Raw genomic sequence first — 27,859 nt, forward strand, 5'->3', positions numbered from 1 at the left:
CCCCCCATTTTACAGACGAGGCCAGCAGGGTTGAGAGCGGGTAGATAGGTGCTGGGGAGCAGTCATGCCCAGGGCTGCCGTCTCCTGCGTGCACACCCTTTCTGCAGAACCTCCTTGCCTCCCTAGCAAAGCTCTGTCCTCCCTGGGTGGGGGACAGTACTGATTTCCGCTCTTTTGAGGGAGGGGTTTGCTGGTTTACTTGCAGCTGAACTCCAGAAGGCCTTGAGCACAAAGATTCCAAATCCTGGAAAATCCCCAGACCCAGAGCAGGCCTGCTTGTGCCCAGCCCCGGTCCCTCTTGTCCAGTTCTGTCTGTTTTTGCGTGTGTGACCTCGAGAGTCAGTGGGGCTTCAGGCTGCCTCAGCCACTCAGCCCCATGGTCTGGATGGAGGCATGTCTGTAAGCGAGGCACACACTTGCTGTCGAGGTGCTGGGTGTGGGCCTAAGCACGTTGCTAGGTAAATAAATACGATTTTGTGTAATGAGAAAATAATCATCCAGCTTTTGAACGAAGGCATTCTTAGCGCACCTGCTGGGTTTCAGTAAGCAAGCAGCATAGCTGTTGCGTAAGTTGAACCTGGTGTGTGCACATGACTAAGAGTCTGTATTTCTGTGCTTTACAGCCGAAAGATGAAGGTCTTAGAATCATTGATTGGAATGATCCAGAAATTCCCTTATGATGACCCTACTTATGATAAACTCCATGAAGACTTAGACAAAATCAGGGGAAAATTTAAACAGGTGCGTGCACTGTGTTTCTTCGTGCTGGGAGCGCCTGACTGTGCCTTTCCCAGGCGGGGCAGCGCACTCCAGGGGCCACTGCGGCGATGGCCTGTGGTGCGTGCACCGTGGAACTGTCCATAGAGGCGCCTCATCCTTGAGTCGCAGTGCGGGAAAACTGAAGATGGTCCAGAGAACAGGAGTTAGAACTCACTTATGGGCTGGCCACGTAGACAGGAAAAGCTATAGCTAGAGATAGAGTTATCTTCTCGTTTTTCAGTAAAAATACACAAGATTAAAAATACCATCCCTTTTCTTTTGTGTTTTCAGTTTTGTTCATTACTCAACGTTCAGCCAGACTTTAAAATTAGTGCAGAAGGTTCCGGACTTTCATTCTGAGAACGATGGATGAACAGAGACCGAACATCGAGGAACAGACGTGTGTGTGGCATGTTTAGAGATGCGAGGAAGGGCCGGACGGTGCTGGGAAGGTCATCGCTCAGTGGGAGGGTGAGGCTTCCGGTTCGGCCGGGGGAGGGCCTGCTTCCCCGGGGTGTTTTGCCTGTGTCATCTCGGTGCCCGCCTTGGGGCCTCTTCACAATGCCCTTTGTTGGGCTGAAGCCATCCCTGGCAGAGCCCTCGTGCGGCTGCTCCCTGCTGGGCCCACGTGCATTGGCCTGACGGCCTCTCTGGCAGCACGGGCCTGGCTGGCTCTGGCCTGGGGTTGGCTCTGGATAGGGTCAGTCCCCAGGCCTGGACTTGAGGCAGTTTTTAAAATTTTTTTTTGCAATGAGAGAGACAGTTGGCCCTCAGCGAGGCTCGTGGGAGGTCTGGACGGGTGCTGTGCCACATGTCGAAGCCGATTGTGTGCCAGGCGCCGTGGGACGTGCCTCTCGTGTTTTATTTAATCCCTTCAGGAGCCCACGGGGTGGGTGTTATTCCCATTTTACAGAGGAAGAAGGTGAGACAAGAAGGGGTTGCCTGGTCTGAGGGCACCCGGCAGCAGAGCTAGGACTTCCGCCCCAAGGCCGTGCCTCACTGCCCCCGGGCACAGCCGCCTCTGGAACGCACAGGCCGGCACCTCAGCACTGGGAGTCCCGGCCCTCCCTCCCAGGCCGCATGGGTCCTGCTGAGCCTGGCGGAGCACGGGGGCGTCCGTGGTGGCCAGTTTGCCTGGCCATCTGGCTGAGAGGAAGAAAGGCCGGCCCAATCCTGAGGGGACCCGGACATACCCTTCACACTGTCCCCAGAGGGGCCATGAGCTCTGCAGCGTTAACAAATGGTGAAGGGGGGAAATATTTTGAACCAAAGACCAAATGTTAGGCCGCCGTTGTATTTGCAGAAACTGAGAACCATGCATACAGCTCCTGCATTCTCCCCTCTCCTAGGCGCTCTGTTGTCTCTGCCAGTCCTTAACGAGGTGTCATACAGAGACAGCGGGGTGGGCACAGATGAGCGGAGTGGATGGTTCGGTGGGCCCCCACGAGGTGAGTGGTCATATGCGATGGCATGTGTTCACGCACCCTCCTGTGTGCACCTCAGGGTCACCGAAGTCCCCACACGCTGGCTCTCCCCACCCGTCCTGTTCCAGAAAACATGTCTGAAAGCAGTCCACGAGGTTTTTAAGGAGTCACCATGAATCCACTTCGGTTTTAAAACCATTCCCGAATGTCCTAGTGGATTGTGCTGTGCTGCCTAAGCTGCTGGCTGCAAGAGCCAGAGCGGTGACTCCCACAGGAGCAGCGGCAGGCAGACCTCCACAGCGGCAGGCAGACCTCCACAGCGGCTCGGGAGGAGAGAGAGGGCTGGTTTGTTTTTGTTTCATTTTTTCGTTTGAGACAGAGTCTCACTCTTTCACCCAGGCTGGGATGTAGTGGCGCGATCTCAGCTCACTGTGACCTCCGCCTCCTGAATTCAAGCGATTCTCCTGCCTCAGCCTCCCTAGTAGCTGGGATTACAGGCGCCCACCACCACGCCCAAGTAACTTTTGTATTTTTAGTAGAGATGGGGTTTTGCCATGTTGGCCAGGCTGGTCTTGAACTCCTAGCCTGACATGATCCACCCACCTCCACCTACCAAAGTGCTGGAATTGCAGGCATGAGCCACTGGTCCCAGCCTGCTTTTTCCTTTTGAAGACAAGACTTAGGTCTCCTCCTCCTGAACTCTAAACCTGCGTGTGTGGCTGTGCACCCCTCATCTGTGGCCTCAGCTCCGGTCTGGGGAAGTCTGCGTTGGGCATCGCCCCATTGTGCCTTCATCAGAGCTGGTGCCTTCGGGCCGGAAAGACTTCCATTCTTTCCAGATGGTGGGATCAGGGGCCTTTGTTGTGTTTCCCTTGGTGGATTTTTGTGTTTTGTAAGTTGTCTTTTTTGATAATGTATTATTTTTATAATTGGAAAAAAAGTAAATAGCATATTTTAGAGTGAAAGTTTGTCTGGGACCGTTTATAACACAGCATCATTCATAACACAGCATCGTTTATAACACAGCGTCACCTGTAACACAGCGTCATTTATAACACAGTGTCACGTATGACACAGCATCGTTTGTAACACAGCATCGTTTATAACACAGCGTCACCTGTAACACAGTGTCATTTATAACACAGTGTCACGTATGACACAGCATCATTTATAACACAACATCCAGCCAGTTTATTTCTTCCTCCAGGGCATTTCGGATCTGGATATGAAGGAAGACATGTACCCTAGATTTCTGCCAGCTCGTCTCCTTAACCCAGCGTGGACACAGCCACTGCAAGAGTGGTTCCATTGTGTTGGGGACTGGTCAGCTCCTGCTCACCTGGCCCAGCTATTACTAATCCACCCTCTCCGAGACATCTCTATCCCTGCTGTCCCCGACCTTCTCTCCCCTCCTCTTTTTTTTTTTTCTTCTCCCATCTCTGTCTCCTGTTCTCTTTCCCTACTCCCTCTGCCTCTTCGGCACAGCTGGCTGAGCAGCAGACTGCCACTTCCTCCTCTGGTTTGCCTCACACGGAGCCAGGACTGCCTCCTCATCTTCAAGATTCTCACACACTCTGCTGACCTGTGCCTGCCTGGCCCCTTTCTAGAGGTCGAGACCCGGTTTCCAGGATCCCTTGGTACCCCCCGACATTGTGGTACAGACAGAGCCCACACTGTAACAGGTGCTTCCTTCCTATCCAGGCAACGCCGTTCTCAGCCTTTACCCTGGGAATGAGCATGTCTGTGTCTTCTCTTCTGCCAGTGAGGTGTTAGTAGAGGGTCCGACCAGCCCCCAGCACAGTGGGCCCACCCTTAGAATGACTGTGTGTCTGTGCTGGGTTAAGGAGATGAGTTGGCAGAAGGTCCTGCGGGGGCTTCTGGGAAAGGTTACGTCATTCCAAAGAAAAGGTGCTGGTGCTATTTTGAACATCATCCTGTTGGGATGTGACAGCTAGAACTGCTCCAGTCATCTTGCAAGCTGGCTACAGCTGAAGCCACCCCGAGCCTGGCAGAGCGAAGCGCTAGGAAGAACCTGCGTCCTCGATACCACCGCGTGCTGTTCCCAGCAGCCCTGAGCCACCTTGCTCACCCCTGTAAGCACTACCCATCCCAGTCATGGAAGGCTATGGCCCTGGGTTTCCGTTGTTTGCAGACAAAGTCTGCTTGTTGTCTTCCCCATCCCCATCAGGCCCATCCCGTCCCGCTAATTCTGGATGTCAGCCTTTGTCCAGAGTGGCCTTGAGTTTGGGAGCTCCTGGGGTTGGATTGCATCCCTTGCGGTTGGTTTCCCAAGGCTTTGGCCTGCCCCTTCCTTCCTGTCAGAAGCTCCCAGCGTGTTGTCTGCCACTGTCTCAGCTCGGGCTGCCACCACAGCACCACTGATGGGTGACTTCAACAGCGGTCCATCTTCCCTTGCTTCTGGAGGCTGGAGTCCGAGATCAAGGCGTCACAGGGCTGCTCCCTCCTCAGGCCTCTCTCCTTGCCTTGCAGACAACTGCCTTCCCCCCATGTCCTCATGTGGTCGTTCCTCTGTGTGTGTCCTCATCTCTTACAAGGACCGCAGTCAGATTGCATTCGGGCCTACCCTTACAGCCTCCTCTGAACTTAGTTACCTGTCGAAGACCTCACTCTTCAAACAGTCACATTCTGAGGCACTGGGAGTTAAGGCTTCCACATGAGTTTTGTGGGGACGCAGTTTAGTCCCTAACAGGACCAGGCTGTGGCTGCTGGATAGACTGTTGAATTGGGACTCGGGAGAAAATAAAGCCATTTCATGTAAAAGTTGAAGTTACTTCAGTTAGTTTTTCTAGAGTGTTAACAGCTAGGCACAAGCAAGAGTAGACAGTCCTCCACTGAACTCTCCACTTCGGAATCACCTGTCAGAGTCACTGGATGGCCAAAGGGAACTGCCCAAGGGCCACTCAGCGGTCCTAAAACACAACCACCTTTCACTTTATTTTACATTCACCCCTTGACATTTTTTTTCTCTAACCAGTGGCAAGAAAAGAATGAGGAGATACGGAAGAAGGGACGAGAGGCCTATTTGCCCAGTGGCTGCTGCTGGCCCGCCCTTTACCGGGATTATCCACCAGTGCCGGAGGCAGGGCTACCACCCTCCTCAGAGATACTGAGGACAAGTCCAGTGGTCACAGTAAGTGGCCAACTTCAGGCTTGACGGGGCACAACAGGGCTTGAGCAGGTTGCTTGAATGATTCGCTTCCTGAGGCCATTACTTTCTGAGAATTTGCAGCCTGTCTTCAGGACCAGTCTTGCATCTGGCACAGCAGTCCCCAGCCTTTTTGACACCAGGGACTGGTTTTGTGGAAGACAGTTTTTCCATGGACAGGGCTTGGGGGTGGGGATGGCTTGGGGATGAAACTGTTCCACCTCAGATCATCAGGCATTAGATTCTCATAAGGAGCACGCCCCTTAGATCCCTCACGTGCACAGTTCACAATAGGGTTCCTGCTCCTATGAGAATCTAATGCCTCCGCTGATCTAACAGGAGGCGGAGCTCAGGCAGTAATGTTCTCTCGTCTGCTGCTCACCTCCTGCTGTGCAGCCTGGTACCTAACAGGTCATGGACTGGTGCTGGTCCACAGCCTGAGGATGGGGGACCCCAATCTAGCAGACTGAGGCCAGATTGAGGCAAAAGCAGATGGATTTATGGAAAAGGACCCATGCCGGCTGCCTGTAGCAGAGGCAGTGCCTGGATGGGTCCTTAACTGCCCCAGACCCTGTGAGCAGGTCTCACCTAGGGATGCCCCTGGCACTTTGGGAGCCCAGGGGAGAGGAGGGAATGAGAAGGTGGGCACAGGAGGAGATGACCTTCCTATTGAGCTTTGCAAGCGTTCATCTGGCCTCACAACACCGCAGAGGAGTCTCTCCCACGCTACCTGAAAACACCAGTGTGATCTGGAGGTGCCAAAAAGGGAAATGAACATGCGAGTTTATCCTGATTCCCACAGTTTTCCTGATCCTTAATGAATCCAATGAGGAACTGGTTTGTGACTCAGGAAACTGAAGTCACAGAGTTCTTATGATCTGAGAAAAATGGGTCACTGTGTTTGGTGCTTCACAGGACACGGGGCCTGCAGGCGAGGAGCCAGGCGTCAAGGGTTCAGCGAGTTGTCCAAGCCAGCATGACTAAGGGGTTCAGCTGGGATCTCTCAGATTAACTTCCAAGAAGGAAAGTCGCTCCTCGCTCATACACTTTTTCATAACTCTCCTTGGCTGGTAAACTCGTGGCATCGAGGCCTTGGCGTCTGCCCCTTGGTGACCCCCATCAGGATAGCGCCTTGGCTGTGTCTCCTCCCTGGCACCCTTTACCAGAGCAGCTGGGCCTCGGGTTGCAGAGATGGAAGCCTCTATCTCGGGCGATACCTGAACGTGTAGAGTATGTGATGCTTGCTGAGCTAGAGGCTCACGGATTGGTGTCCCTCTGCTGGTTCCAGTGAGTATGTGCCTCTGAAATTCCAGCGGACTGTGGAGCCTGCTTCCAGGCTTTGAGAGCCCAAGTCTGTTGCAAATTGAATGTATTCACGGAAAGGAACATTGAAGTCCTAGCCTCTGATACCTGCAACTTCATTTGGAAATACGAAATAGGGTCTTTGTAGATTTTTTTAAGATGTAAATTGGGCCAGGCGCAGTGACTCACACCTGTAATCCCAGCACTTTGGGAGGCTGAGGTGGGTGAATCATGAGGTCAGGAGTTCGAGACCAGCCTGGCCAACAGAGTGAAATCCTGTCTCTATAAAAATAATAATAGAAACAGATTAGCCAGGTATGATGGCAGTGCCTATATTTCTTTTTTCTTTTTTTGTTTAAGTTCTAGGGTACATGTGCACAACGTGCAGGTTTGTTACATACGTATACATGTGCCATGTTGGTGTGCTGCACCCATTAACTCGTCATTCACATTAGGTATACCTCCTAACGCTATCGCTCCCATCGGCGGTGCCTGTATTTCTGAGCTACGTGGCAGGCTGAGTGAGGCTAAATCACTTGAACCCGGGAAGCGGAGCTTGCAGTGAGCCGAGATTGCGTCACTGTACTCCAGCTGGGGCAACAGAGTGAGACTTTGTCTCAAAAAAAAAAAAAGATGTAAGTTAAGGTGAGGTCATACTAGAGTAGGGTGGCCCCTTCGTCCGATATGACTGGTGTCCTTTGAAGGAGAGGGGAGCCGGCAGCACAGAGGCGAGACTGCCACGTGAAGACACGGAGCTGATGGCCCTGTGAGGAGGGAGGCCGAGTTTGGAGCTGCGCATGGACCAGCGTAGAAGAGCTGAGGGTCGTCCGAGACGACCAGAAGCTGGGGGAGAGCGAGTGCGGCAGACACTGCTGGCCTCTGGAACTATGAGAGAAATGGTGGTGGTTCTTTTGTGAAAATGCGTTATAGCAGCCACAGAAAACTACAAGGCTCCTCTCCCAGCCTCGGCTTTCGTTTGCTGGTCTGGAGGGTAAGGGTGCCGGCCGTACCATCCAGACACTTGCGGCCTTGCACGTGGGGCCTCCTCAGGGATTTGCCTTGACTGCCCCGGTCTCAGCCGCCACTGAGGGCAAGTGGCGGGAGCCCCTGAAAAGTGCTGTCGCTGCAAGGCTCCCTCCCTGAGAGGCCTCTGCCTTCTGGGAGGTGCAGCTGCCCTGCAGAGGACTGAGGCGGGGTCCACCAGAGAAGGCTGGCTTGATCCTCTCCCCTGGTCTCAGCCCCTGTGGGCACTATCCGGCCTCGGAACTCGGGAGGTGGATGTGGTCAGGCCCTTTCTCCAAGTCAGTTTGGTCCCACGTGTGCTCTGTTACACACAGTGTTACACACAGGGATCTGTCCCTTCAGACAGCAGTTCTAGGCAAACCTCTGGGCACTGGTGGCCCCAAGAGGAGTCATTTCCTGACCCTGTGGAACTCCCAGCTAAGCAAGACAGGCGTGTTGAAATTCCAAGATCACATGGTAACTCTGTCAGTCGCTCCTGTTGTTTATATCAGTCACACACGTTAGATTTAGAAGAGGTAGAAAACACAAGCGGCCAGGCGCAGTGGCTCACGCCTGTAATCCCAGCACTTTGGGAGGCCGAGGTGGGTGGATCATGAGGTCAGGAGATTGAGACCATCCTGGCTAACACGGTGAAACCCCTTCTCTACTAAAAATACAAAAAATTAGCCAGGCGTGGTAGTGGGCACCTGTAGTGCCAGCTACTCAGGAGGCTGAGGCAGGAGAATGGCATGAACCCGGGAGGCGGAACTTCCAGTGAGCCGAGATCGCGCCACTGAACTCCAGCCTAGGCAAGAGCAAGACTCTGTCTCAAAAAAAAAAAAAAAAGAAAAGACAACACACAGAAGGTGTAATAGTTAAGGGTCTTTGAAAACCAAATGACACAGTGCCCATATCCAACTGACTTAATAAAGGACAATGATTGGCTCCTGGAACAAAAGGGGGATGACTTCAGGAGAGGCTTGATCCAGCAGTTTGTCTGGAGACCCGTTACCCATTATCTGCTTTCCCTCAGGGCTGGCCTTGTGCTCAGGCTCTCCTGTGAGGCTCTGGGAGCAGCTCAGTCTTCCCTTGGGGCTGCAGAGGGGCAGTGCCACCCCTGGGCTCGTGTTCCCCTGCTGGGAATCCTAAGGAAGAGGGGGAAGCATTCTCTTTTTCAGAAGCCCCAGAAAATGTCTCCTCAAGACTCAGTGGCTCTATTTGATTTCTCCCACATCCATTAACTTGCTGCTCTTCTGGTGGGCATGGATGTGCGGTTGGATTTCAGCCTATCAGGGCCTGGCCTGGCCTGGAGCTGGGGATGGGGTCAGTCCCACTCAAGTCACAGATCTGGGAATGGTGGTTCTCCTGGAGTAACATCTGGGTGCTGTCAACACCAGGAGGGGGCATCCATGGTGGCCAGAAAACCCAGAACTGTCCGCTGAATGGGCCAAAGGAGGGAATTAAGATCAGCCTTGGTGCCGCCACCCGTGGCCACCGTGGCACGGGGGCCTGTGCTTCCAGACCTGGGTGGTGCGTGGAATGGTGATGGTGACTATGCAGATACGCCGAGGGGATGACGGCGTTCCCTGAGTGATCACTGCGCCCCAAGCTCGGTGCTCAGCACTGCTCCACACACATTGAGCCACTGAATCCTCAGCACCCTCTTGGGGCCACCAGTGCCCAGAGGTCTGCCTAGAACTGCTGTGTCTGAAGGGACAGATCCCTCTGTGTGTGACACTCTGTGTGTAACACTCTGTCTGTAACAGAGCACACGTGGGACCAAACTGACTTGGAGAAAGGGCCTGACCACATCCACCTCAGTTCAGTTATTGGACAGAGGTTTACAGAGCCCCTGTTCTGTGCTGGTCGTTGGCATGGGTAGGAGATGGAGACGACTCCCCATCATGGGCTGTGTTCTTGCAGGCTTTCCCCATGTTACAGGTGTGAACACTGAGGCCCAGAGAAATGAGGCCGCACAGCTGGAATGTTGCAGATCTGAGATCCAACCCCAGGGCCTTTTACTCCAAAACGTGTGTGCTTAATGTGTGTCTATACATGCTGGTGAGTTTTCTTTTTAAACAGCTGATCGCCCTCAGATGCCCACTGCTGGCCTGTTTGGCTGCCCTTCTCCAGGCCAGCAGCCAAGACACAGTGCTGCCCGCAGGAGCGACCGACTGGGAGCCTTGAAACAGGTGGAGCCGGCGAAGCAGGGCCCTGAGCTGTGTGCATGGGGCCTGGCTGCAGATGGCCCAGTGAAGGCTCCATGCATTTCCATTTTTGAAGCTTGAGCCCTTTCTTCTCCATGAGGCTGACCCACTAGGCCGGCTTGGTCACACACTAGCTGTGCAGTTCTAGCTTAGTTACTTTACCTCTCTGGGTCTCGGTTTACTCATCTGCAACGGGTCGGCAAACTACCACCCTCAGCCCGAATCCAGTCTGCTGCCTGTTTTTGTAAATAAAGCTTTATTGGCACACAGCCATGCTCACTCATTCACAGAGCAGCTGCAGCTGCTTTTGCACAGGGCAAGAGACCCTGTGGCCCGCAAAGCCTGAAGCCCCTCTATGTGGCCCTTTCCGGAAAACCTGCCAATCCCTGACCTAGCAGATGGATGATTGTATGCCGGAGAGTGTAGGCTCTGAGAGGGCAGGGCTGTGTCTGTGGCTCTCACCAGAGTGTCCCCTCCCTGTCACCAACCCATGGGGCCGTTGCAAGACTCGGAGAGAAACCGTGTCCAGTGTCGAGCAGAAGGCACACAGTGCGTGCTCAGTAACCTCCAGCTTTGGTTCCTCCCGTGATTAAACAAAGGCAAGGAGGACTGCCCCGAGAGGCTCAGAGGGCCCGGGGTCTGGAATAGGAGCTGATCCTTGGGTTAGACCACTCGGCTCTTAAAGCGGCTGCCGGTTGAGAGGCTTGTCTCAGCTGCCGCTAGGTGCAAATTAAAAGGATTAATGGACACCGCCGTCTTTGAAAGGCTGAAGGCCCACCGAAGCCCCTTCAGCAGAGGGCTCTGCATTCTCTCTTCCCCAGTCCTCCTTGTGTGCCCCCGTGAGTGGCGGTGACAATGCTCCCGGATGTGGGCCCCAAGGCCAGCGGCCCCGGAGCTGCCTGCCCACCCGTCCGCCGGCTATTGTCTGCTCCGGCCTGGCGGTGTGGCGCTGGGCTTGTGGGGCCCCAGCGGGCAGGGGACTGTGGGAACGGATTAGAGGTCCTGGGCTTGCTTTCCTCGTCTTGCATAAACTCTTGATCAAAGACATTCCTGGGATGACAGAGCCCTGTGAGCTGCGAGGCTGGCCCAGCGTGCGGGACGCACACCCCATGCTGCAGCCCCTGCACAGGCCTGCCCTCGCTGGCCCTCGCTGGCCCTGGCTGCAGTGCTGACTCTGGGGACTAGCCTTATGGTGGGACTGGTGATGGAGCGGGTGCCAGGAGGCACCACAGCCTTCCCCACCAGATTCAGAGGCCAGACCCTCGATGCTGGGCGGAGTGAGGCTGTGACTCTGCTTCCTGGGGTGCTTCAAGGAGGGTCACGCTGCATGCAGGGTGGCTGGAGGGAGTGCCAGCTGCATGCCACTGCCACTGGGCCTGGCTTCTCTGGGCTCCCACGGGCACTGCCCCATCCTCTGCAACAGCCCCGTCCACTGTTATCCCACAGCATGCCCGCTCTGCCCAGCCTCCTTCCTCTGTCCCCTCGGGGACTCTCACTCCTCATGACAACTCTAGGTGTTGTCTGGGCCCCCGGGGAACCCCCGGCCCTTCCAGCCATGGAGTCAGCTCCTGGCACGCGGATCAGGTTGGACCCATGGATCTGCAACGCAGCCCAGCAGCTTGGGGCTGCCCTGTGGGAGCCGACACGACCTCCCTTCCATTTGGCCCCCTTCCTAGGACCCACTGCTTGCCAGGGTGGGGAGAAGGGAGGCAGAGAGGAATCAGGGAGATTTCCATCCTGGAGGGACTCAGCCGGAGCAGGAAGGCGCCCAGGTATGACAATCCCAGACTCCCAGAGCCACCTGCCTGGTGTGGGGTGGGGAAGCCTCTAGAGAGCCCACCCTCAGAGTGAGTGCAGAGGTGAAGGTTCCTGTGGACCAAGGCGGTGGGCCAGGCACGGAACAGGAAGCTTGATGCAGTCTGGTGTGTCAGGAGCTCCTGGGCAAAGACATCGAGCTTACTGGGGCTCAAGGCTGGGTAGAGATGGGGCTGAGTCCCAAGGACCTTGGACGGAGCTGACGGGAGATAGGAAGGCCGGGGGTTGGGGGCAGAAGATGAAGAATAGATGAGGACTGTGCCTGCAGGGACATGGGCCAGGAGGCAGGGCAGGGCCCCTCGTGAGCGGGTGGTGGGGCACCTGAGAACAGGCTTTTGAGAAGGGGCTGCAGGGAGAGCTGACTGTGGAAGGCTTCGTCTCTGAAGTTCCTCAAAGGTCAGTTTTTTACCATCACCCTCTGGGCAGCGCAGATACCCCAACAAGGGACGAGGGCTTCACTGCATCCCAGGCGGGGTTGCAGGCCCCAAAGTGATGTCAGTGGAGTTTGAGAGTTGGGAACAGGGGCCCAGAGTAGCCAGACCATGCCTTTGATATGGCTTGGCTGTGTCCCCACCCAAATCTCATCTTGAATCGTAGCTCCCATAATTCCCACGTGTGTGGGAGGGACCCGGGGGGAGATAATTGAATCATGGGAGCGGTTCCCCCCATACTGTTCCCATGGCAGTGAATAAGTCTCATGAGCTCTGATGGTTTTACAGCGGTTTCCCCTTTCATTTGGCTCTCATTCTCTCTTGCCTGCCTCCATGTAAGATGTGCCTTTTGCCTTCTGCCATGATTGTGAGGCCTCTCCAGCTACGTAGAACTGTGAGCCTATTAAACTTCTTTTTCTTTATAAATTACTCAGTCTTGGGTATGTCTTTGTTAGCAGCATGAAAACGGACTAATACAGCCTTGGAGCTCGTGGCATGACCACGATGTATAGACAGACCCACCCTTCACTGGGGGGGTGTACAGACCCCCCCATTGTGGCACAGCCAGGGGTGGGGGGACCGGGGGATGTACAGACCCCTCCATCGTGGCACAGCCGGTGGGGGGGGGACCGGGGGATGTACAGACCCCCCCATCGTGGCACAGCCGGGGTGGGGGTTGTACACATCCCACTATCAAGGGATGCCACAGATGCCGGGACAGAGATCTGTGGCTGTGGGGGAGCTCACAACCGTTTCACTCTGGGCCCGAGCCCTCTCTATACACTTGGCTGTGAACACAGCTGACCCACTCAGGGCCCCTGCCCTGCCCTGCCAGCCTGCCTGAGTCCCACGCTCGGCAAAGTGGCTCTCCAGCTTCTTGCCCACATCCTTGCTCAAACCTAACAGGATCCGATGGCTACCTTGCCTCCTCCGTGAAACAACCAAAGGTGCCCTGTGCGATGGTTGGAACTCTGTGCACAGGCCTTCTGCTACACCCATGTGCTCTCGGGGGAGGAATGTAAACCCAGCTGCAGGCTGGGGGCGGGGACATGGCTTCCCTAGGACCCCAGCCCTGACACAGGACCTGGCCCTTGCCCAGAACTGAACAGCCACAATAGTGCAGACCTGGTCCCTGCCTTCAGAGTAATTTGCCCAAAGAGCAAGGAGCTGCACCTTGTAAGCCACCTGAGTGGCCACCAGTGTCACTTCTGGCTCCGACTATCCCTTGAGCTCTTGCTGAGGTGACCTGTCAGGGGCACCCTGCAGGCTCCCCCACCCACTCCATATGGGACTCCCTTGGGGAAGGCTCCCGGAGCCCCCACCCTCAGGGGAGAGGCTGGTGGAGACCTATAGGGGCCGAGTGTTTCCCTCCACACCCCACCTTCCTCCCAGGGCAGGCGCCTGTGGAGCCAACACACTAACCACCCGGGCTCCACTTTCCGCCCTGGAAGGAGTGCTCTACAAGGCAGGAAGGGTAGACAGCAGGTGCTTCATAAAGGCCAGAGATTCGACCTGCAGCTGACAAGTAGTAACCATCAGTGGCGTGGGACCTGAGCTTCCACTTGGCTTGGGGTAAGGACAGACCACCCTCACAGATGGGTCCGGGAGCAGTGACCAAGGTCCGCGGACACCTCCCCAGGGCACTCCCACGACCCACCTCCACCCCGGGGTCTGAAGTTAGGTTCAGTCACGTGCACCTGAAATCCATAAGTGGACGTCATGGGCACCCTCTAAGGCAGCCTCTAGGTCTCCACAATCCCAGTGAAAGGCCACCCTGGATCACAGCCCTGACACGGTGCTTTGCTCTCCTGGAGCCTGGCGTTGCCAAAGGATCATGATTCATCCAGAGCAAACAGCAGTTTGTGCCAGAAGAGGGTTAACAAATGCCGGCTTTATTTATTTTCCTATCTGCAAATAACCTGAGAAGACAAACTGGTGGGGCAAGCAAGGGATGGAAGATGTTCCCAATCAATGGGCACCACTCACGTCACCCAGGCTGGAGCTGTTGTCTCGCGTGGTTGGAGGTGGGCTCACCCAGCCAGGCTGCCTGCAAACTATTCTTTGGAGCCTCCCCGGGACAGGAGTCCCCCTCCCACCTCCCACACCTGTGCTCAGGGGTTCCTCCCAGTTGGGAAGGGTGTGCCTGCTCCTGGCTGGATTCTGTCCCCACCCCCGGGGATGTGGCAGTGTCAGGAGACATTCTTGGTTGTCACAGCGGGTGGCGTGACTGTCATCCTGTGGGTGGAGGTCAGGATGCTGCTGAACTTCCCGCAGTGCACAGGACAGGCTGTGGCCTCCCGCATCTGCCGAGCCTGCCACCCTGCCCTGGTTCTGGGGCACCGGGACACGCGCCCCTGGCTCACAGCCAGTCCAGGAAGCAAACAGGCAGGCGCCATGCTGGGGTTTTACCAGTTTTATTTCTAGACTTTCACGTTTGTCTTTTTGTCTTCTGCTGGAAACATGCCGGTTACATGTTGGTGCTGGGAAGCGCCGCGGTGCAACCAGAAACACACGGACCCAGCCGCCCGCCGCCCAGACCCTCAGACTTGCGCGTCACAGGACAGACTCCACTGTGCCCCGTGCACTTGCCACCAGCCTTTGGCCTCTCGATACACACAACATCCAGGACTTGTGCCCTTGCCCCATCACGACAGACAAAGCGTCCCTCAAGGCCCCCGCGTGGTTCAGACAGACGCCGCAGCCAGGATGGTTGAGGTAAGCGTGAGCCGTGTTCTGGAGGGGTGGGGTGGGACGGGCCTGTGCCCGCGATGGCCTCTGAGCACAGGATGACCCTGCCAGGGCAAGGCCCCAGCCACGCGGGCCCGCAGCGGGGTGCAAATTCTTTTGGTTCGGCAGCTTGCTAGGTGACCCGGGCACATAGCACTGTGAGCTGGCTTCATTGAGATTTGGAGTCTCTTTAAATTAGCATTATGCTGTAATTAACAAAACAATAACAAACAGAACACTAGTACATGACAGATTAAACATACCCAAAACTTGAACAAATTCCAGAAGCTATTCCAATCATCCCGAATGAGAGTCCTACGGGCACAGCGCCGTGGTGGCACGTAAGACACACTTGTTATAATAATAATAATAATAATTATGCAACTTCCATAGCTACACGCAAAGAATGACACAGCTGTAAAAACTATGATGATGATACGCCCCCGATCAGATGAAGAGCCCAGCATCACAGGCGCAGGGAAGAGAAGGTGGACACAGCCTGGTCTCCAGGGACACCGGCACGGTTCTCACGCACGCGGCCTCGGGGCCGGCCCCCACCAGCCTGTGTGGGATCGCGCCCGCGTGTCTGCCCGCCGAAGCAGACAGAACCTGCCCGCTGGGTCCACCATGGCTAAGTGAAGCATGAGGTATTGTGAAACAGGAACCTTTTTGGAATAGAGCAGTAATCACATTAAGTCAAAATTGATCACATAAAAAAAAAAAAAAACTACAAAAAAGGCATCTGTAATACAATGTTCTAAGAGAAAATTAAAACTAGTACATGGCAGTATATGACATTGTAAAACAAAAAACTGATCCTCCAATAGCAGCAAACAATGTGAAAGAGATACAGAGAAGCGATGTGAATATTTCCAAACCGTGCCTGGAAGTCAACGGTAGCAGCGCAATAGGAAAACGGAGCCGCGGCCTGTCCCCGGGGTGGGCACCGCCCCGTCCCCTCGGGAGCCTCCTCCTCACACCTCCTCCTGCCTGTCCTCCCTCACATATCAGCCTCCACACTCTTGCCACCTCCCTTCAACACTTCCTAAATAAAAATTACAAGAATTACAGAGCCAAGATGTGCAAATTGTCTATTTTGTCACTAAGCTTTTTAAAGGAAGGGGCAGGGGATAAGAATATATCGGAACCAAACTTATGTCGAGTACCCTAATTTTCCTTGTGACACCCATGCCTTTCCAATCAGATGACTTTGGGAAACGCCAAACAGGCTGAATCAATGTCTTTGTGTGGTTTTTTTCCTCCAGATTGTTTTTTCTCACCTATAAAAGGTTCTATCTTTAAAAATAAACTGTATTAAATCTGCAACATCAAAGGCAGAAGGTCTGTGTATGTATGTCTGTGTGTTTAAATCAAGGGGAGATTGCATTTATAAATCATACTGGCCTTATGAACATCCTCTGCAATAAATATACTTTTTAGCCTTAACTATAAATTATATATTTTAGTGTTTAAAAACCTTCCGGTGTGAAACATCTAAGATAACCCTTAAACCACCTGTTCTCTAGGTAAACCTCTGAGATCCCTACTTTCAAACACCAGTTGGCACCAAAGGATTCCTAAACTTCAACTTCTTTAAAGAAAAGGAAAGGAACTTATCATCCTGGCAATGTGAGAATGCAAACTTTTTTCTTCTTAACTGGCACGCAGCCTCCCAAACACCCCACCTCCACTGCCACCACAGTGGCCCGCACTTGCCTCGAAGTCCTGCTTACACACAAGTACATGGATATTCCCAAACCATTCCATTAGAAAACTGCCCTCCCTCCACACACAACAAAAACAGCGCTATTTCCTACACCTATTGGACTGAAAGTGCTTGGAAATGGAATGGTTTTAGAATATTGAGAAGAACACAAACCAAGTAGCTGTGGGTTGAACCTGGACGTGAGCTGGCTGTGGGGCCGTTGGGTAGAAAACCAGCGTCTCATAAACAGGTCACTACAAAAATAGGAAGAGTATAAAAATAGAATATATTATGTCACTATTTCGTCTTCTCTTTATAGTAGCGTATCGTAGGAGTGGGACAGGTGGCCTTTCCCGACCGTGCTACGCTGGCTGGTGCCCGACAAACCTCCACTGGAATGGTGGTCACAGGTGCAAAGGACATGCACAGGGGCACGCTACGCTACTGTAACCAAGAGGTGACTTCAGCCATGGATAAGGTGAAGAGGTTACACATCTACCTACGGAATATAATAACATACAATGACTTATAAAGTGACTACATGCATATGAGCAAGCAAAGTACAGAAATGCCTAAACCACACTACAGCTGCGCTTTTCAGGAAAAGCACAAGAATACGTTTTTCTACCTAAAACCCTCTTCTACTTTAAAAATGGTTTGCTGAACTTTTCTATGTTTTTAAAATGTTTTTACGCTTTCTTTTTTAACACGTAAAGGATCGAACCTAATCCTCTCCCGAGACTCCTGCTTTGTGTTAATGCCTATTCTTACAACAGAGAAACAAGTACATTAATATAAAAACGAGTTGATTATTGGGGTATAAAATCCTCTATTGTCTGTAGCACAACCCTCCTCCCCCACTGCTCAGGGTTATGCAAATACTATTTTTTTTCTCTCTCTTTTAAAGACAGTTTTTGGGTAATCTTTTTCTTTTGCTTAAGTCAGAGATGGAAGGGAGAAAGAGCAAAGGAAAAAACAACCAACGACAAGGAGAATGAAACTTTCCCTTCTGGTATCGAAATGCTCCGGAGAGGAGGGACTGTCAGGGGAGCACCTGGGGCCGGTTCCGCCCTCGCTGTGGGTGGCGGTGGCGCCTGCCTGCCTGGCGCCCTCAGATGTCCACGTCCCGCACGTCGGTGGGTGTGCAAGCCAGGTCCGCCTCCTCCTCCTCCTCTTCCTCCTCCTCGGCGGCCTTGGGGTCCATGTTCTGCTGGGCCTGGCGCAGGCTTGACTCCAGCAGGGCTTCGATCTGCTCCTGGCAGGCCCGGAGGCAGTCCTGAGAGACGGGTGGGGAGAGGTGGCAAGAGGGGTCCTTAGAAGGGGCCTGCAGCGAGGGACCCTCCCAGGTGCCACGACCTGGAAGGCCTCTATAAGAGCAAGACTAAGTAAAAAACTGTCCCTTGACCCATGCTGCCTCCTCTGAACCTGAGCGAGATGTGGGAGCTGCCATCACCTGTCAGTGAGACACTCAGGACCCAACGCTTCCACCTCACACCTGGCCTCCGGAGCCACAGGACACCAGATGCTTGCCCGCCCACCCTGCACCCGCTCTGCCCATCCCCATGCTCAACAGCGCCTTGACCTTCTGTTCCCACTGGCCCTGCCAGCTCCCTGGGGAATTCAGTGCCATCTGATCTGGACAGACAGGCCCTTTGAGTCTTGCCTTTTCAGACACCCTCTCCGTGTGGCAGCCCTCTAGGTGAACCTGGCCTTCCATGATCAACGGCTGTCAAAGTCTTAGGCCATGCGTGACTGAGGATGAATGCTGGGTGGCCAGGGGGACCTGGACCCTTGATCCCTCCCCTCCATCCTCTCCCGCTCAGGCCTGTGCCCCGGGGCCACCCATCAGCCTGGCACAGCATGCATCCACCCGCTGCGGCCACAGAGGTGCTCGTCCTCGGGTGGAGTGCAACAGCAGCTCCTGGAAGTCCTGCACCTCCGCCCTCCGGGGCTCCAGACTCCGTTGGCGGCGGCCGCACCACACGGTCAGTGGGAAAGAGCAGCCACGGGATCCGGAACCCCGCGCCCAGCCGGGGGCCTCGCCTAGGCTCCAGCACAGGCAAGTCCCAGGCAGCCCGAAGCAGCTGCCTCCTGCCCGGGGGCTTCTGGGTAGAGAACTGGCTCCATGTGTTGGGGCTGTGTGTGTCCCAACTGCCAGGAAGCCCCAGCAGGGCTTCAAGCCAAGTCCCCAGGCAGCCCAGGAAACAGACTTTCCACAAGGAGCAGGGCTGGGCCACAGCCCCAACAGGTGCCGCTCAACTTCCAACCAGATGGGGATGGACAAAGGCATGGCATGACAGGCGATGACCTAGGCCAGAAGGACTTTTAGGTGGACTCCTGGGGTCGTGACATTTTAGCATCCTGTGCCTTTATAGGGAGGGCTTTCCTCTCCCGCCTTTTAGATAAATTCTCATCATGGCAAATGAAGCCGGCTGGGCTGGCAGCACAAACAGTCCCAATGTACAGATGGGGAAACTGAGGCCAGAGACCTGGCGTGAGATCCAAGACTCCTGATGTTCAACCTAAAACACCAGCCACCCTCAGTTCCCAGCTCCAGGAGCCTGGCAGCTCCACCCACGGACCCTTCACCTGCCGCCCACCCCCCTCACCATGACCCGCTCCAAGGTCACGCATGCAGCTGGACTCCATTTCCCTCATTCCTCTGGCCCCACAGTTGCCTGCAAGGCTACCCCGGTGGACAGAGCTGTTCTCCCACAGCCAGAAGCTCCAAGGAGGCAGCACGCTCCTCCACAAAAAGTCACTGATGTGTGGCACTGTGCACACGATTCACACAGATGGACGTTCCACCCACCAAAGAAAATTCTAGAACACGCCCTAGAAAGTGCAAGGGCCTCTGCTGTGAACGGTTTTTCTGAGTCTGGCCTCAGCTAATCAGGCCGAGTGGACTCCGCCTCAGGTAACTTCACCCCATGTGTCAGCTGTGAGGCGTGTGCCTCCGATCTAGTTAAGATGGTCTCTACTCAAATAAGGGCCAGTGCCCAACTTCCCACAATTGCTCGAAGACAGCAACATCCCAGGGCAGATACCCATGGTGGGGAAGCGGTTTTCACTCAGGGCGTGGAGTTCGAAATGGAAAGTGCAGATGCGAGTTTCATTTTGACGGAGGGGCTTTCCCTTTGCTGGGCTTCTGGAGGCCTCGATGGCGTTTCTGAGCCATTTTCCTGAGAGAACTGTGGGCTGCTGGCCTCCACCCTACAGCGGGTGAGGACACCTTACCACCCCCCCCACAGGATAACACGGGGCAGGGTGCAAGGAGGCCACGGCCGAGAACACAGAAGGGAGGGGAGGGCGCCCCTGCCGCCTCCCGTATCCCATGGCAAAAATGCTTCTTCCTCTTCCGAGACACACATGGGCTGGGCAGCCGCTAGCTGCCTAGAGGCACCGCTAGGCAGGGGAGAGGCAGGTGGACCCTAGATAGCATCTGCTGAGACCCGTGCGGAGCCCCCGGGAGGCCCGAGGGCAGACCACCAAGAGGCGGCCCGGGCCAGAGCCAAAACGGGCCTCGCAGGCCCACCCGGCCCCAAGCTGGGGTCAGGCGGTCACTGCCTCACGCACCGCAGGGCCGGCGGCTGACCCGGCCACCTCTCTGGTCTAATTTGGTAAATGCCACAAACCCTTTTGATTGTCATTTTAATTCTTTCTTTAAGAAAAGAATCGGGAATAAAACAATGGCATTTTTAAGAAGAAAGACACAGTCATCCCAGGGTTTAACGGCAGCAGCCTCTCAAAGAGGCCGTAAACAAGGCTGTCTCTATCCGCCCGTTGTCCGGTGTCTCGGACCTCACAGGAGCCCTTTTCAAGCATCTATTTATTGGCCACGCACATTGTGGCCCAAACAAAGCTCGCCTGGGCCTAACCCCACACACTATCACCACACGGACCATTGGCTGGGGCCGCCTGGGGCCTTCGTCCTGGACGCTTCGCCCAGAAACACTCTACAGCTCCTGGAAGCCCCAGGGGACATGAGAAGCCTGTGAGGACCTCCCGACCGGTCAGTGAGTTCTAGGAGCAGTGGAAGAAGCCGGCGCCCTGTCAGTCTGTGGCTTGGGGTCCGAGGGGCCCAGCCCCAGCCCCAACCCCAACCTTGTCACCCTTGCACCAGCCTTGGCATTTCCGTGGCACTAGGTGTCTCCTGCCTGTGAGCCCCGGTGAGGCTCCCTGGGACATCCCCCTCACTCACCGGGTCACACTTGATCACTCTGGAGAGGAAGCGTGTGAGGCGGTAGTAGGACAGGAAGTTGTTGGGGCTCCCCAAGTTCAGGCCTTGCACTGCGGCCACTACGCTCCCCGCTGCCACCATGGAGGGTGGATTGGAAATGAACTTCACATCTGCAGCAGGAGAGAGGAAAGGGGGCTGTGAGCAGGGGACCCGTGATCTGGGCATCCCGACATGCTGGCTCTGAGCAAGCGGCCCGGCCTGGAGGGTACCACTCTCCCAGCGCTCTGTGGCTGCACATCCAGGCCCTCCCCAGCCTCCAGCTATCCCTGGGTACTAGGAGAGCAGGAGCCCGGCCCAGGGACCCTCCAGGAATGTCAGTCCCACTGTTGACTCAACATAACCAAGCAAAGAGAAAGCCACAGGAAGACAGGACAGGTGACGGGGACATCACTACCCTCTCATCCTTTTAGCATCTTGAGCCTTGTGACTGTTATCACTTATTCACAAAAACAAAGTTAGATGGCACAAATATGAGGACATAGAGATGTTGCTTCTATGACCCTAAACCTTAACCCCAAGTACCTGCCACCCCCCAGCAGCAGGGACTGGAGACAAGTCATATTCTGAAGGGACGTTGCACGGGGCCAGGCCATGGGGGGCTGCAGGGCACTGATGAAGCCATTCCCTGTGTCCATCGAGGGGCAAGCCCTGGCCGGCAGCCTTCAGGGTGGCCGTGATGGTGTGGCTCCGGCTCAGGCCCTGGCGCCAGGAGAGCCCGGCTTGGCTCACTCGGGAAGGAAGAGCTGCTCCAGCAACCCATGGCCCTTACCATGGGACCACGACTATCATAGTGACCTTCAGAGCACGGACCAAGTACACCCCAACTCCACCAGGGCCCTCTACTCACAACTCTATTTCTGGCTGACGACAAAACGCTTTTCTGGGCCACTTGATGTAGCCCAGCAATTCCAGCGACTTCCCAAGTAAGAGAAGAGGTGTGGGGTTCCTAGCACCAGGCACCTTGGGACACCCTTGGAGGACTGGGCCAGGAGCCGGGTCCCAGGAGGGAGCAGCTTTCCCAAGAAGGCACCAGTCCCCCTACTCAGGGCTTCCTAGGGACTGTCCCGCACATGTGGACCTACTTCCAAGGGACACACCAATCTAGGGCAGCCCATCAGCCTTTGTGCTCTGCACAAAACTCCCTCTGGTCACTGCCAGATACTGGGACTCATCTGCCTGCCATCTGCCTGCCAGGCTGCAGTAGTGGGCATCTCAGGGCCTCCGTGACTGACCTAGACAAACAGCAGACCAGCTCTTATAGAGAGCCTCGCCACCAATCACGTCCCGGTTTGTGGCGGGGAACGCCGGCCTCCCCTCCTCCGGGCAGTCATGCACCTACCGTGGACAGGTGGGCCAGCGTGGGATGTGCCTCTCGGCCACCCTTTGTCACACCCATGAGGAATTCTGCATAGGAACCAGGGCCCCTGGGCTGGGAGCTGGACGTCAGCAGGGATGAGTGTGGCATCTTTGTCGGCCCCATCGCCTCATCTTGCGCCACTGAGCGCCCGGGAACAAGGGGGGTCGGGGGAGCTGAATGGGAGCCGACCCAGGCACAAAGGGAAAGGGGCCCCCACGGGCCGCCAGGGGTGCGGCGGCCCATCCGAGACTTCATCCCGAGAGAATAAACAACTTCGGCCTTGTTAGAGAGGGGCGCCGGCGAGGGGATGGGAAGAAAGGCAGCCACCCTGAAGGGGAGACAAAGCCGGCTGCTGGGCGCTGTAACAACTTAAAAAAAGAAATCCTTAACGAGCCGAGCCACCTCTTTTCCCCTTTAAATGGGAGCAGTTCCACCCAGTCTGAGAGCCATGAATGAAAACCTTTTCATGGAGGCAAATCAGAACCGCACACAGAAACCGCTTCTGCAGGGAGCGACAGGTTCTAGCTGGCCCCGTACCTTGTGCCCCCCGTCTCCAGGGGCACACGCAGAGCGGAGTCACTGGGGCCACGTTTTTTCAGAAGCTCATTCCCCCACCCGAATGTGTGGCGCTGCCTGTGTTTAGATTGGGAGCCACCCAGAATTAGACACCAAAGCTCCAGGATTTGACCCTATCCGCTGCCCGGTTGTAAAGGGAAGTGACAGCTGTCCTGGAAGCTCCTAGGTACTGGATGTTCCTCACCTGGCCTCCTGCAGAGCCAAGGGCACACCTGCCCTGAAACCCCCATGCGTGAGTGTATGCGGCATGTGCACAGCTGCTGGGGACGTGGGGCCAGGGATGCCTGGTGCAGGGAGAACGCCCAGCATCCCCTTTAAATGTAACCCTTGCCACATGGACGGCAGAAACACCTTCCCAGACTCTTTTCCATGCCTCCACCTCCTTCAGCCTGTCTCTAACTCTAAGCAGCCCTAAGTCACTCTCATCTCCACAGATGTCCAGCAGGACCAAGGCACCGGCTGCTCAGTTACGTTCCATGGGGTGGCCATGGGTCAGGACCTGGAGCACTTTGCAGGGGTGGGTCCCCTGGCCTCCTGCCCCTCCCTCGGGGCCCACCCTGGAGTGGACTCCACAGCCACTGAGAGTAAGCGCACAGCTGGGTCCCCGAGTGTCCCTCCTCCACCCACCGCTGGGGGCGCCTTAGCAGACAAAGGGTGTGCAGTAGCGGGGAGGGCGAGACTCTGCACCTGCCCACTGCCTCCCACCAGCACTCAGGGATCCTGGGAGGGGAGCTCCTTCGCAGGAGCCACCCTGTAGGGAGGCTGTGCAAGAACCACACCCCACGTTCTCTCCGGGAAACTTTGCATTTCTCTGAAGCCACTTTCAGCTCCATAAAAGGCTGTCCGGAGTCTGCAGAGGCCTCTCTCCTCTGAGGAGCACCAGCCAGAGGATGCCTCCCTGCCTGCCATATGCCCCCACCCCCCCGCCGTCAGACCCATCCAGGCTGGACGACATCCTTGGCATCCTCATCTGCCCACCTTGGGGACTAGCTTGGAAACATGTTGGGGACGGGTTCCTGCCCCAAGCAGGTGGAGGAGGTGGGGGAGGCCTCACGCCTAAACCAGAAACCATTCTGGAATACCAGATACTGGTGTCAGAAGGGAGCACTGAAGTAGGCTTGGGGTGCTCCGCCCTCTGAGGAGGGGAGAAGATGCTACTGCCTCCTTGATGCCCCCTGGGCCTTGCGGCCTAGGTCACCCAGAGTGAGCCCCCAAACAGATGTGACGACTGAAGCTTGAGCAAAGGTGGGCCACAGCAGAGCTGGGTGGGATGGGGGCATGCCCCCCCATCAGGGTAACCAGGCCTCCTGGGCCAGGAAAGGAGGCGGTCACAGGGGGGTCAGAGGCAGGGCTGGGGACAGCAGGAGGCAGCACCCTGCGTATGTGCGTGTCTGTCCCCACTGGGTTCTGGGGCCAGGGCCATGTCAGGGAGGGGCCTCTGGGGCCATGCCAGGGGAAGTGAGGACTGGGTGCTTCTGCTGCCCACGGTGGCGGCCCAAGCTGAGACTGCTCTGAAGCACTCCCCAGGGCTCAGCTGAGCCCGGCTGGCTGGCAGCACCCCTGGCAGGGCCTCAGGCAGCAGAGCTCCTCTACTGGACACCCCTGCACTCGGCTGCCCAGAGCACGTGGTGCAGGCGGGCCAACAGCTCTCCCCCGCCCTGGAGGCGTCTCTGGCAGGTGGCCCAGCCTGGGAGAGGCCAGGAGGGGGCCCTGCAGCTCAGGCTCCTTAAGGACACAAGAAGGGCTGGAGGTGGGTGGGGAAAGGAGGCGGCCCTGCGGCCAAGGTAAATCCCTTTGAGCATGGAGTGGCCACAGGCTGCCTGGCCTGGAGGATGAGGCCACAGCAGCTGGACACAGGCAGACCGAGCTGTCCACACCGATGCCCAAGGTACTGCATGGTGGCCGTGGGGGAGCAAATCCCCTTCCATCCAACACAACAAATAATCCAGGGCCTCTGCTCACCAGAGCTGGAAGAGTGCTTCCCAGCGCAGGAGGGAGCCTAGGGACATCTTCCCAGACAGCACCCAGGTGGAGAGCAAGAAGCCGGCCAGGGTCACTTAAGGAGCTGGCTCTCAAACGGAGGCTGGGGGCTGCTGGGCCTACCCTACCTGTGGCACAGAGGGCAACGAAGGTCTGCGCGTGTTTGCGGATGATCTGTTTGTTCTCCTCTGCCTCTGGCATTTTGGAAAGGAAGTGTTCGATGAAATCGTGCGGGGTCATGGCGGCCAGGTTCCACTTGAGCTTGTTCACCAGGAGCAGCTCCATTTGCTGTGAACACAGGGTGAGCGGCCATCAGGGGAGGTGCGGGCCGGCCCGGGGGCGCGGGGAAGCCGGCAGCATGGGGGCCCGGGCCATGCAGCACCTCCGGCTCAGAGCACTGGCCCCTGCGTCTTGTGCGGTCCTGGAGGTGGGAGGGGAGGGCTGGCGAATGATGGGGGTGGTGTCGGGGAGCTGGGGCAACACGCGATCCCAGATCAAAACAGAAAAGGTGCCCGCTGCGTGAAAAGATTCTGCAAGTGGAAACAAAAAGACCTCCCACCACCTGGAACGGGAGGCTCAGTGCCGAGCGCGGCGCTCCTCGTGCAGCCGCTGGAGGGCGCGCGCCGCCCACTTTTCGGCCACACTGCGGGGCGCGAACGCGGTGGGAGTCGCAGGCAAGCAACTTGGGGGCGGCGGGACGGGGGCGGCTAGGATCCCGCCCGCTCCCGGGACAGGGACGCCCGACGGCGGGGCCGCCCTCCCTCGGAGCAGATATGTCAGAGGCGGGCCGGCCGCCACTGCCTGCACCTTCCCCGGCCCCGTGGTCCTGCGTGCAACTCTCGGGGGGGGCAGGGGGCGGCGGGGTCCCGCGGTTACCAGCAGCTCCTCGGGCTGGATGGAGTTGTCGGTGTAGATGCACAGCTTCTCGGCCGTCAGGGGGATGGTCTCCTTCATCTTAGAGGCCACGAACATGCAGGTGGCCCCCAGCAGCTGCAGGCGGCTCTTTTTCACCGGCTCCAGCGACAGGAAGCGGTCCAGGTAGTTCATGGCCAGCGGGAAGACCTCCTCCTCGCACTTCTGCTCCTCGCAGACCTGCGGAGGCACGGGGCCCGTGACCGCCGCCGCCAGGTCGCGCCGCCCCCCCGCCCCCCCCCCATCGCGCTGGGCAGGACCGCCAGTTCTGAAGGGCGCCGAGGGGTCGGGGCCAGGGGCGGAAGGACCCTCCTGTGATGCGCCCCCTCCCCCGCGCGTCCCCAGTACCCACCCTCCCCGAAACTGAAAGGGAAAGTCCCCGCGAGGCTGGCACGGTGGGGGCGGGAGCGGGCACAGCTGGGCGGCGTGCGCGGCGGCGCGGGCTGCCGGCCCTGGGGACCCCGGCCCGCCCTGGAGCTCCGTGGTCTCTCTGACTGGAGGTCGACACCCACTGGGGTGCGGGGCCGCGCAACGGGCCGTGGGGTTGGGCGCCGCGCCTGCGAGACACAAAGGTGGCGTCCCAGGCCGCTGCGCCGCATTTCCCCAGACGTCATCTTTTCAAAAAATATTTAAAAATATTTAAAAAATAACTAAGTGCATAAAAAAACCCTGAAAATGACCCTCGGGCGACCCTTTACCCAGGCCGAGGGTCGGGAGTTCGTTACAGGCTCCGGGGGGAGCCCCAGGAATTCAAACTCCAGGGCCCCCCTTCCCCCTGGGCGCGGGCGGCGTTTCCCTCTCGCAAGGGCACCACGCCGCACTTTCAAAAATTATTTAAAAATACTTGCGGGCCCCTCAGGCGCCCACCGAAGGCCTGAAAATGTGCTCCCAGGCTCCCGGCTCGCTCAGAGAAGGTCCCCCAAGCCGAGATCCCTGCAGACGGGGATCAAGCCCTGGCGTCTTGGGGGCCACGCGACCTTGCAGCCCGGCGTGCTCTCCGGCCCAGGCTGCCCATTCGGGGCGCCCCGGGACTCGCTGCTTGAACAAAGGGCCCCCTTTCCCGAGCGGGGTCCCCCCAAAACTCCCCATGCCGCGTCCCTGCGCCCCTCCCGCGGGCTCCCGGCGGCCGCGCGGCCCCTAGTTGCGGCCCCAGCGCCCGGCGGCCGCTCCCCGCCCCCACCCTGCCCCCAATTATTAATAAACACTTTTGCTTTGCAATAAAGGAGCAAAGATGGCGCATAATACTGGCACGAGCGGCCCTTGCATACGTGTCCATGGATATTAATTTAAAAATCAAATCTATGCCCCCTCCCCCCGGAGTTGGCGGCTCTCGGCCGCAGCGGCCGCGAGAGAAGGCGCAGCCGGGCTGGGGCGCAGGCGGGGGGCACAAAGCGCACTCAGCCTGCCAGCCCGCACCCTCGGGCCCATTGGGGTGCCCCTGACACTGGCTTCTCCCGACGGCACCCCTCCCCAACCCCCTTCTCCCTTCCCACGAAACGCAACTTACAGCACCCCCACCCCCACCCCTTCCTGCTTCAGAAAATACCCCCAATTTTTATTTTGAAAATACGGATCCCTAGCAACACCACGGCAAACTTCAAAGTTCTAGCGGGAGAGAAGGGAGGGGGGTGAGGAGCAAAGAAACGTGGGTCTGGGCAACAAGTTGCAGGGAAGTCTTACGAGAGCCGCCCAAAGCCCCGCACCTCCAGCATCCAGGTGGCGACGATCTTCCGCATGGACGGCAGGACCTCCTTCTGCACACATTTGAAGTAGGACACCGAGGGCGCGCAGGTCTCCTCCGCCTTCAGCATGGCCCGCAGCACCCGGTCATTGAGGAGGTTGGCATCGGGGTACGCGCGGCGGATGGTTTCCACTTCGCAGCACAGGAGCTGGTGTTCCATGGCTGGGGCTCTGCCTGGGCAGCTGGGGAGGGCTGTGGGTCCGGGCTGGGTCCGCGCTCGGCTCTCGCTTCGGCTGCCCCGCGCTCCCTCGCGCTATTCTGCCCCTCGCCGGAGCGTGCGGACTCTGCAGCTCGCTGCTACTGCGCCGACAGCCCTCTGGAGGCTCCAGGACTTTGCAACTTCAACAAAACTCCCCTGTAGTCCGTGTGACGTTACTGTTGTTAAGCAGAGATCAAAGCCGGGCAGAGAATGGGAGCGGGAGGGGGGCGGGGGCGGGCGCAGGGGGAGGGGGCGCGGGCGCCAAACGCCGGGAGCAGCGAGGGGCAGAGCCCAAAAGCCATCCCCGAGGCGCCGC

General features: G+C 57.0%; 2 protein-coding genes and 1 pseudogene across 7 annotated transcripts in view; 2 read left to right on the forward strand and 1 right to left on the reverse strand.

The window, feature by feature from the left end:
- LTO1 (LTO1 maturation factor of ABCE1) overlaps positions 1–3,148 on the forward strand; it is a 9,995-nt gene extending 6,847 nt beyond the window's left edge. The window contains exons 4-7 of one of the 5 annotated variants that reach the window (XR_002725212.1): positions 624–741; positions 1,051–1,230; positions 2,109–2,207; positions 2,583–3,148. Coding sequence is in view for 2 of the 5 variants with exons in the window: in XM_023186184.1 (XP_023041952.1) it covers positions 624–864 (241 nt within the window). In the remaining 3 variants the exon portion in view is untranslated. Of the gene's footprint in view, positions 1–623; positions 1,025–1,050 lie in introns of those variants that run through there. The other 4 variants (XR_002725210.1, XR_002725211.1, XM_023186185.1 and 1 more) reach the window with 4 other exon arrangements.
- Positions 3,149–6,998: 3,850 nt separating this feature from the next.
- Positions 6,999–15,586, forward strand: LOC111522273 (annotated as a pseudogene). Its single transcript, XR_002725209.2, has 2 exons — positions 6,999–14,821; positions 15,227–15,586. The product of XR_002725209.2 is annotated as an uncharacterized LOC111522273 (transcript).
- On the reverse strand, positions 14,505–27,731 carry CCND1 (cyclin D1). Its single transcript, XM_023186183.2, has 5 exons — positions 27,307–27,731; positions 25,568–25,783; positions 24,820–24,979; positions 20,740–20,888; positions 14,505–17,814 (listed from the first exon to the last, which is right to left on the reverse strand). The coding sequence occupies exons 1-5, from the start codon at positions 27,502–27,504 to the stop codon at positions 17,650–17,652; spliced, it is 888 nt and encodes a 295-aa protein (XP_023041951.2). The 5' UTR covers positions 27,505–27,731; the 3' UTR covers positions 14,505–17,649.
- Positions 27,732–27,859: the final 128 nt, after the last annotated feature.

Source organism: Piliocolobus tephrosceles, chromosome 13, assembly GCF_002776525.5.
Source record: "Piliocolobus tephrosceles isolate RC106 chromosome 13, ASM277652v3, whole genome shotgun sequence".
Classification (NCBI taxonomy): Eukaryota; Metazoa; Chordata; class Mammalia; order Primates; family Cercopithecidae; genus Piliocolobus; species Piliocolobus tephrosceles.

Excerpts from the sequence above, each read along its gene's own strand:
- CCND1 (XM_023186183.2), bottom strand. The coding sequence starts at position 27,504 with ATGGAACACCAGCTCCTGTGCTGCGAAGTGGAAACCATCCGCCGCGCG. Across the intron at positions 20,889-24,819 it reads CGTTGCCCTCTGTGCCACAG|ATGTGAAGTTCATTTCCAAT; the intron begins GTAGGGTAGGCC and ends CTCCTGCTGCAG. Across the intron at positions 17,815-20,739 it reads GAGTGATCAAGTGTGACCCG|GACTGCCTCCGGGCCTGCCA; the intron begins GTGAGTGAGGGG and ends CCCGTCTCTCAG.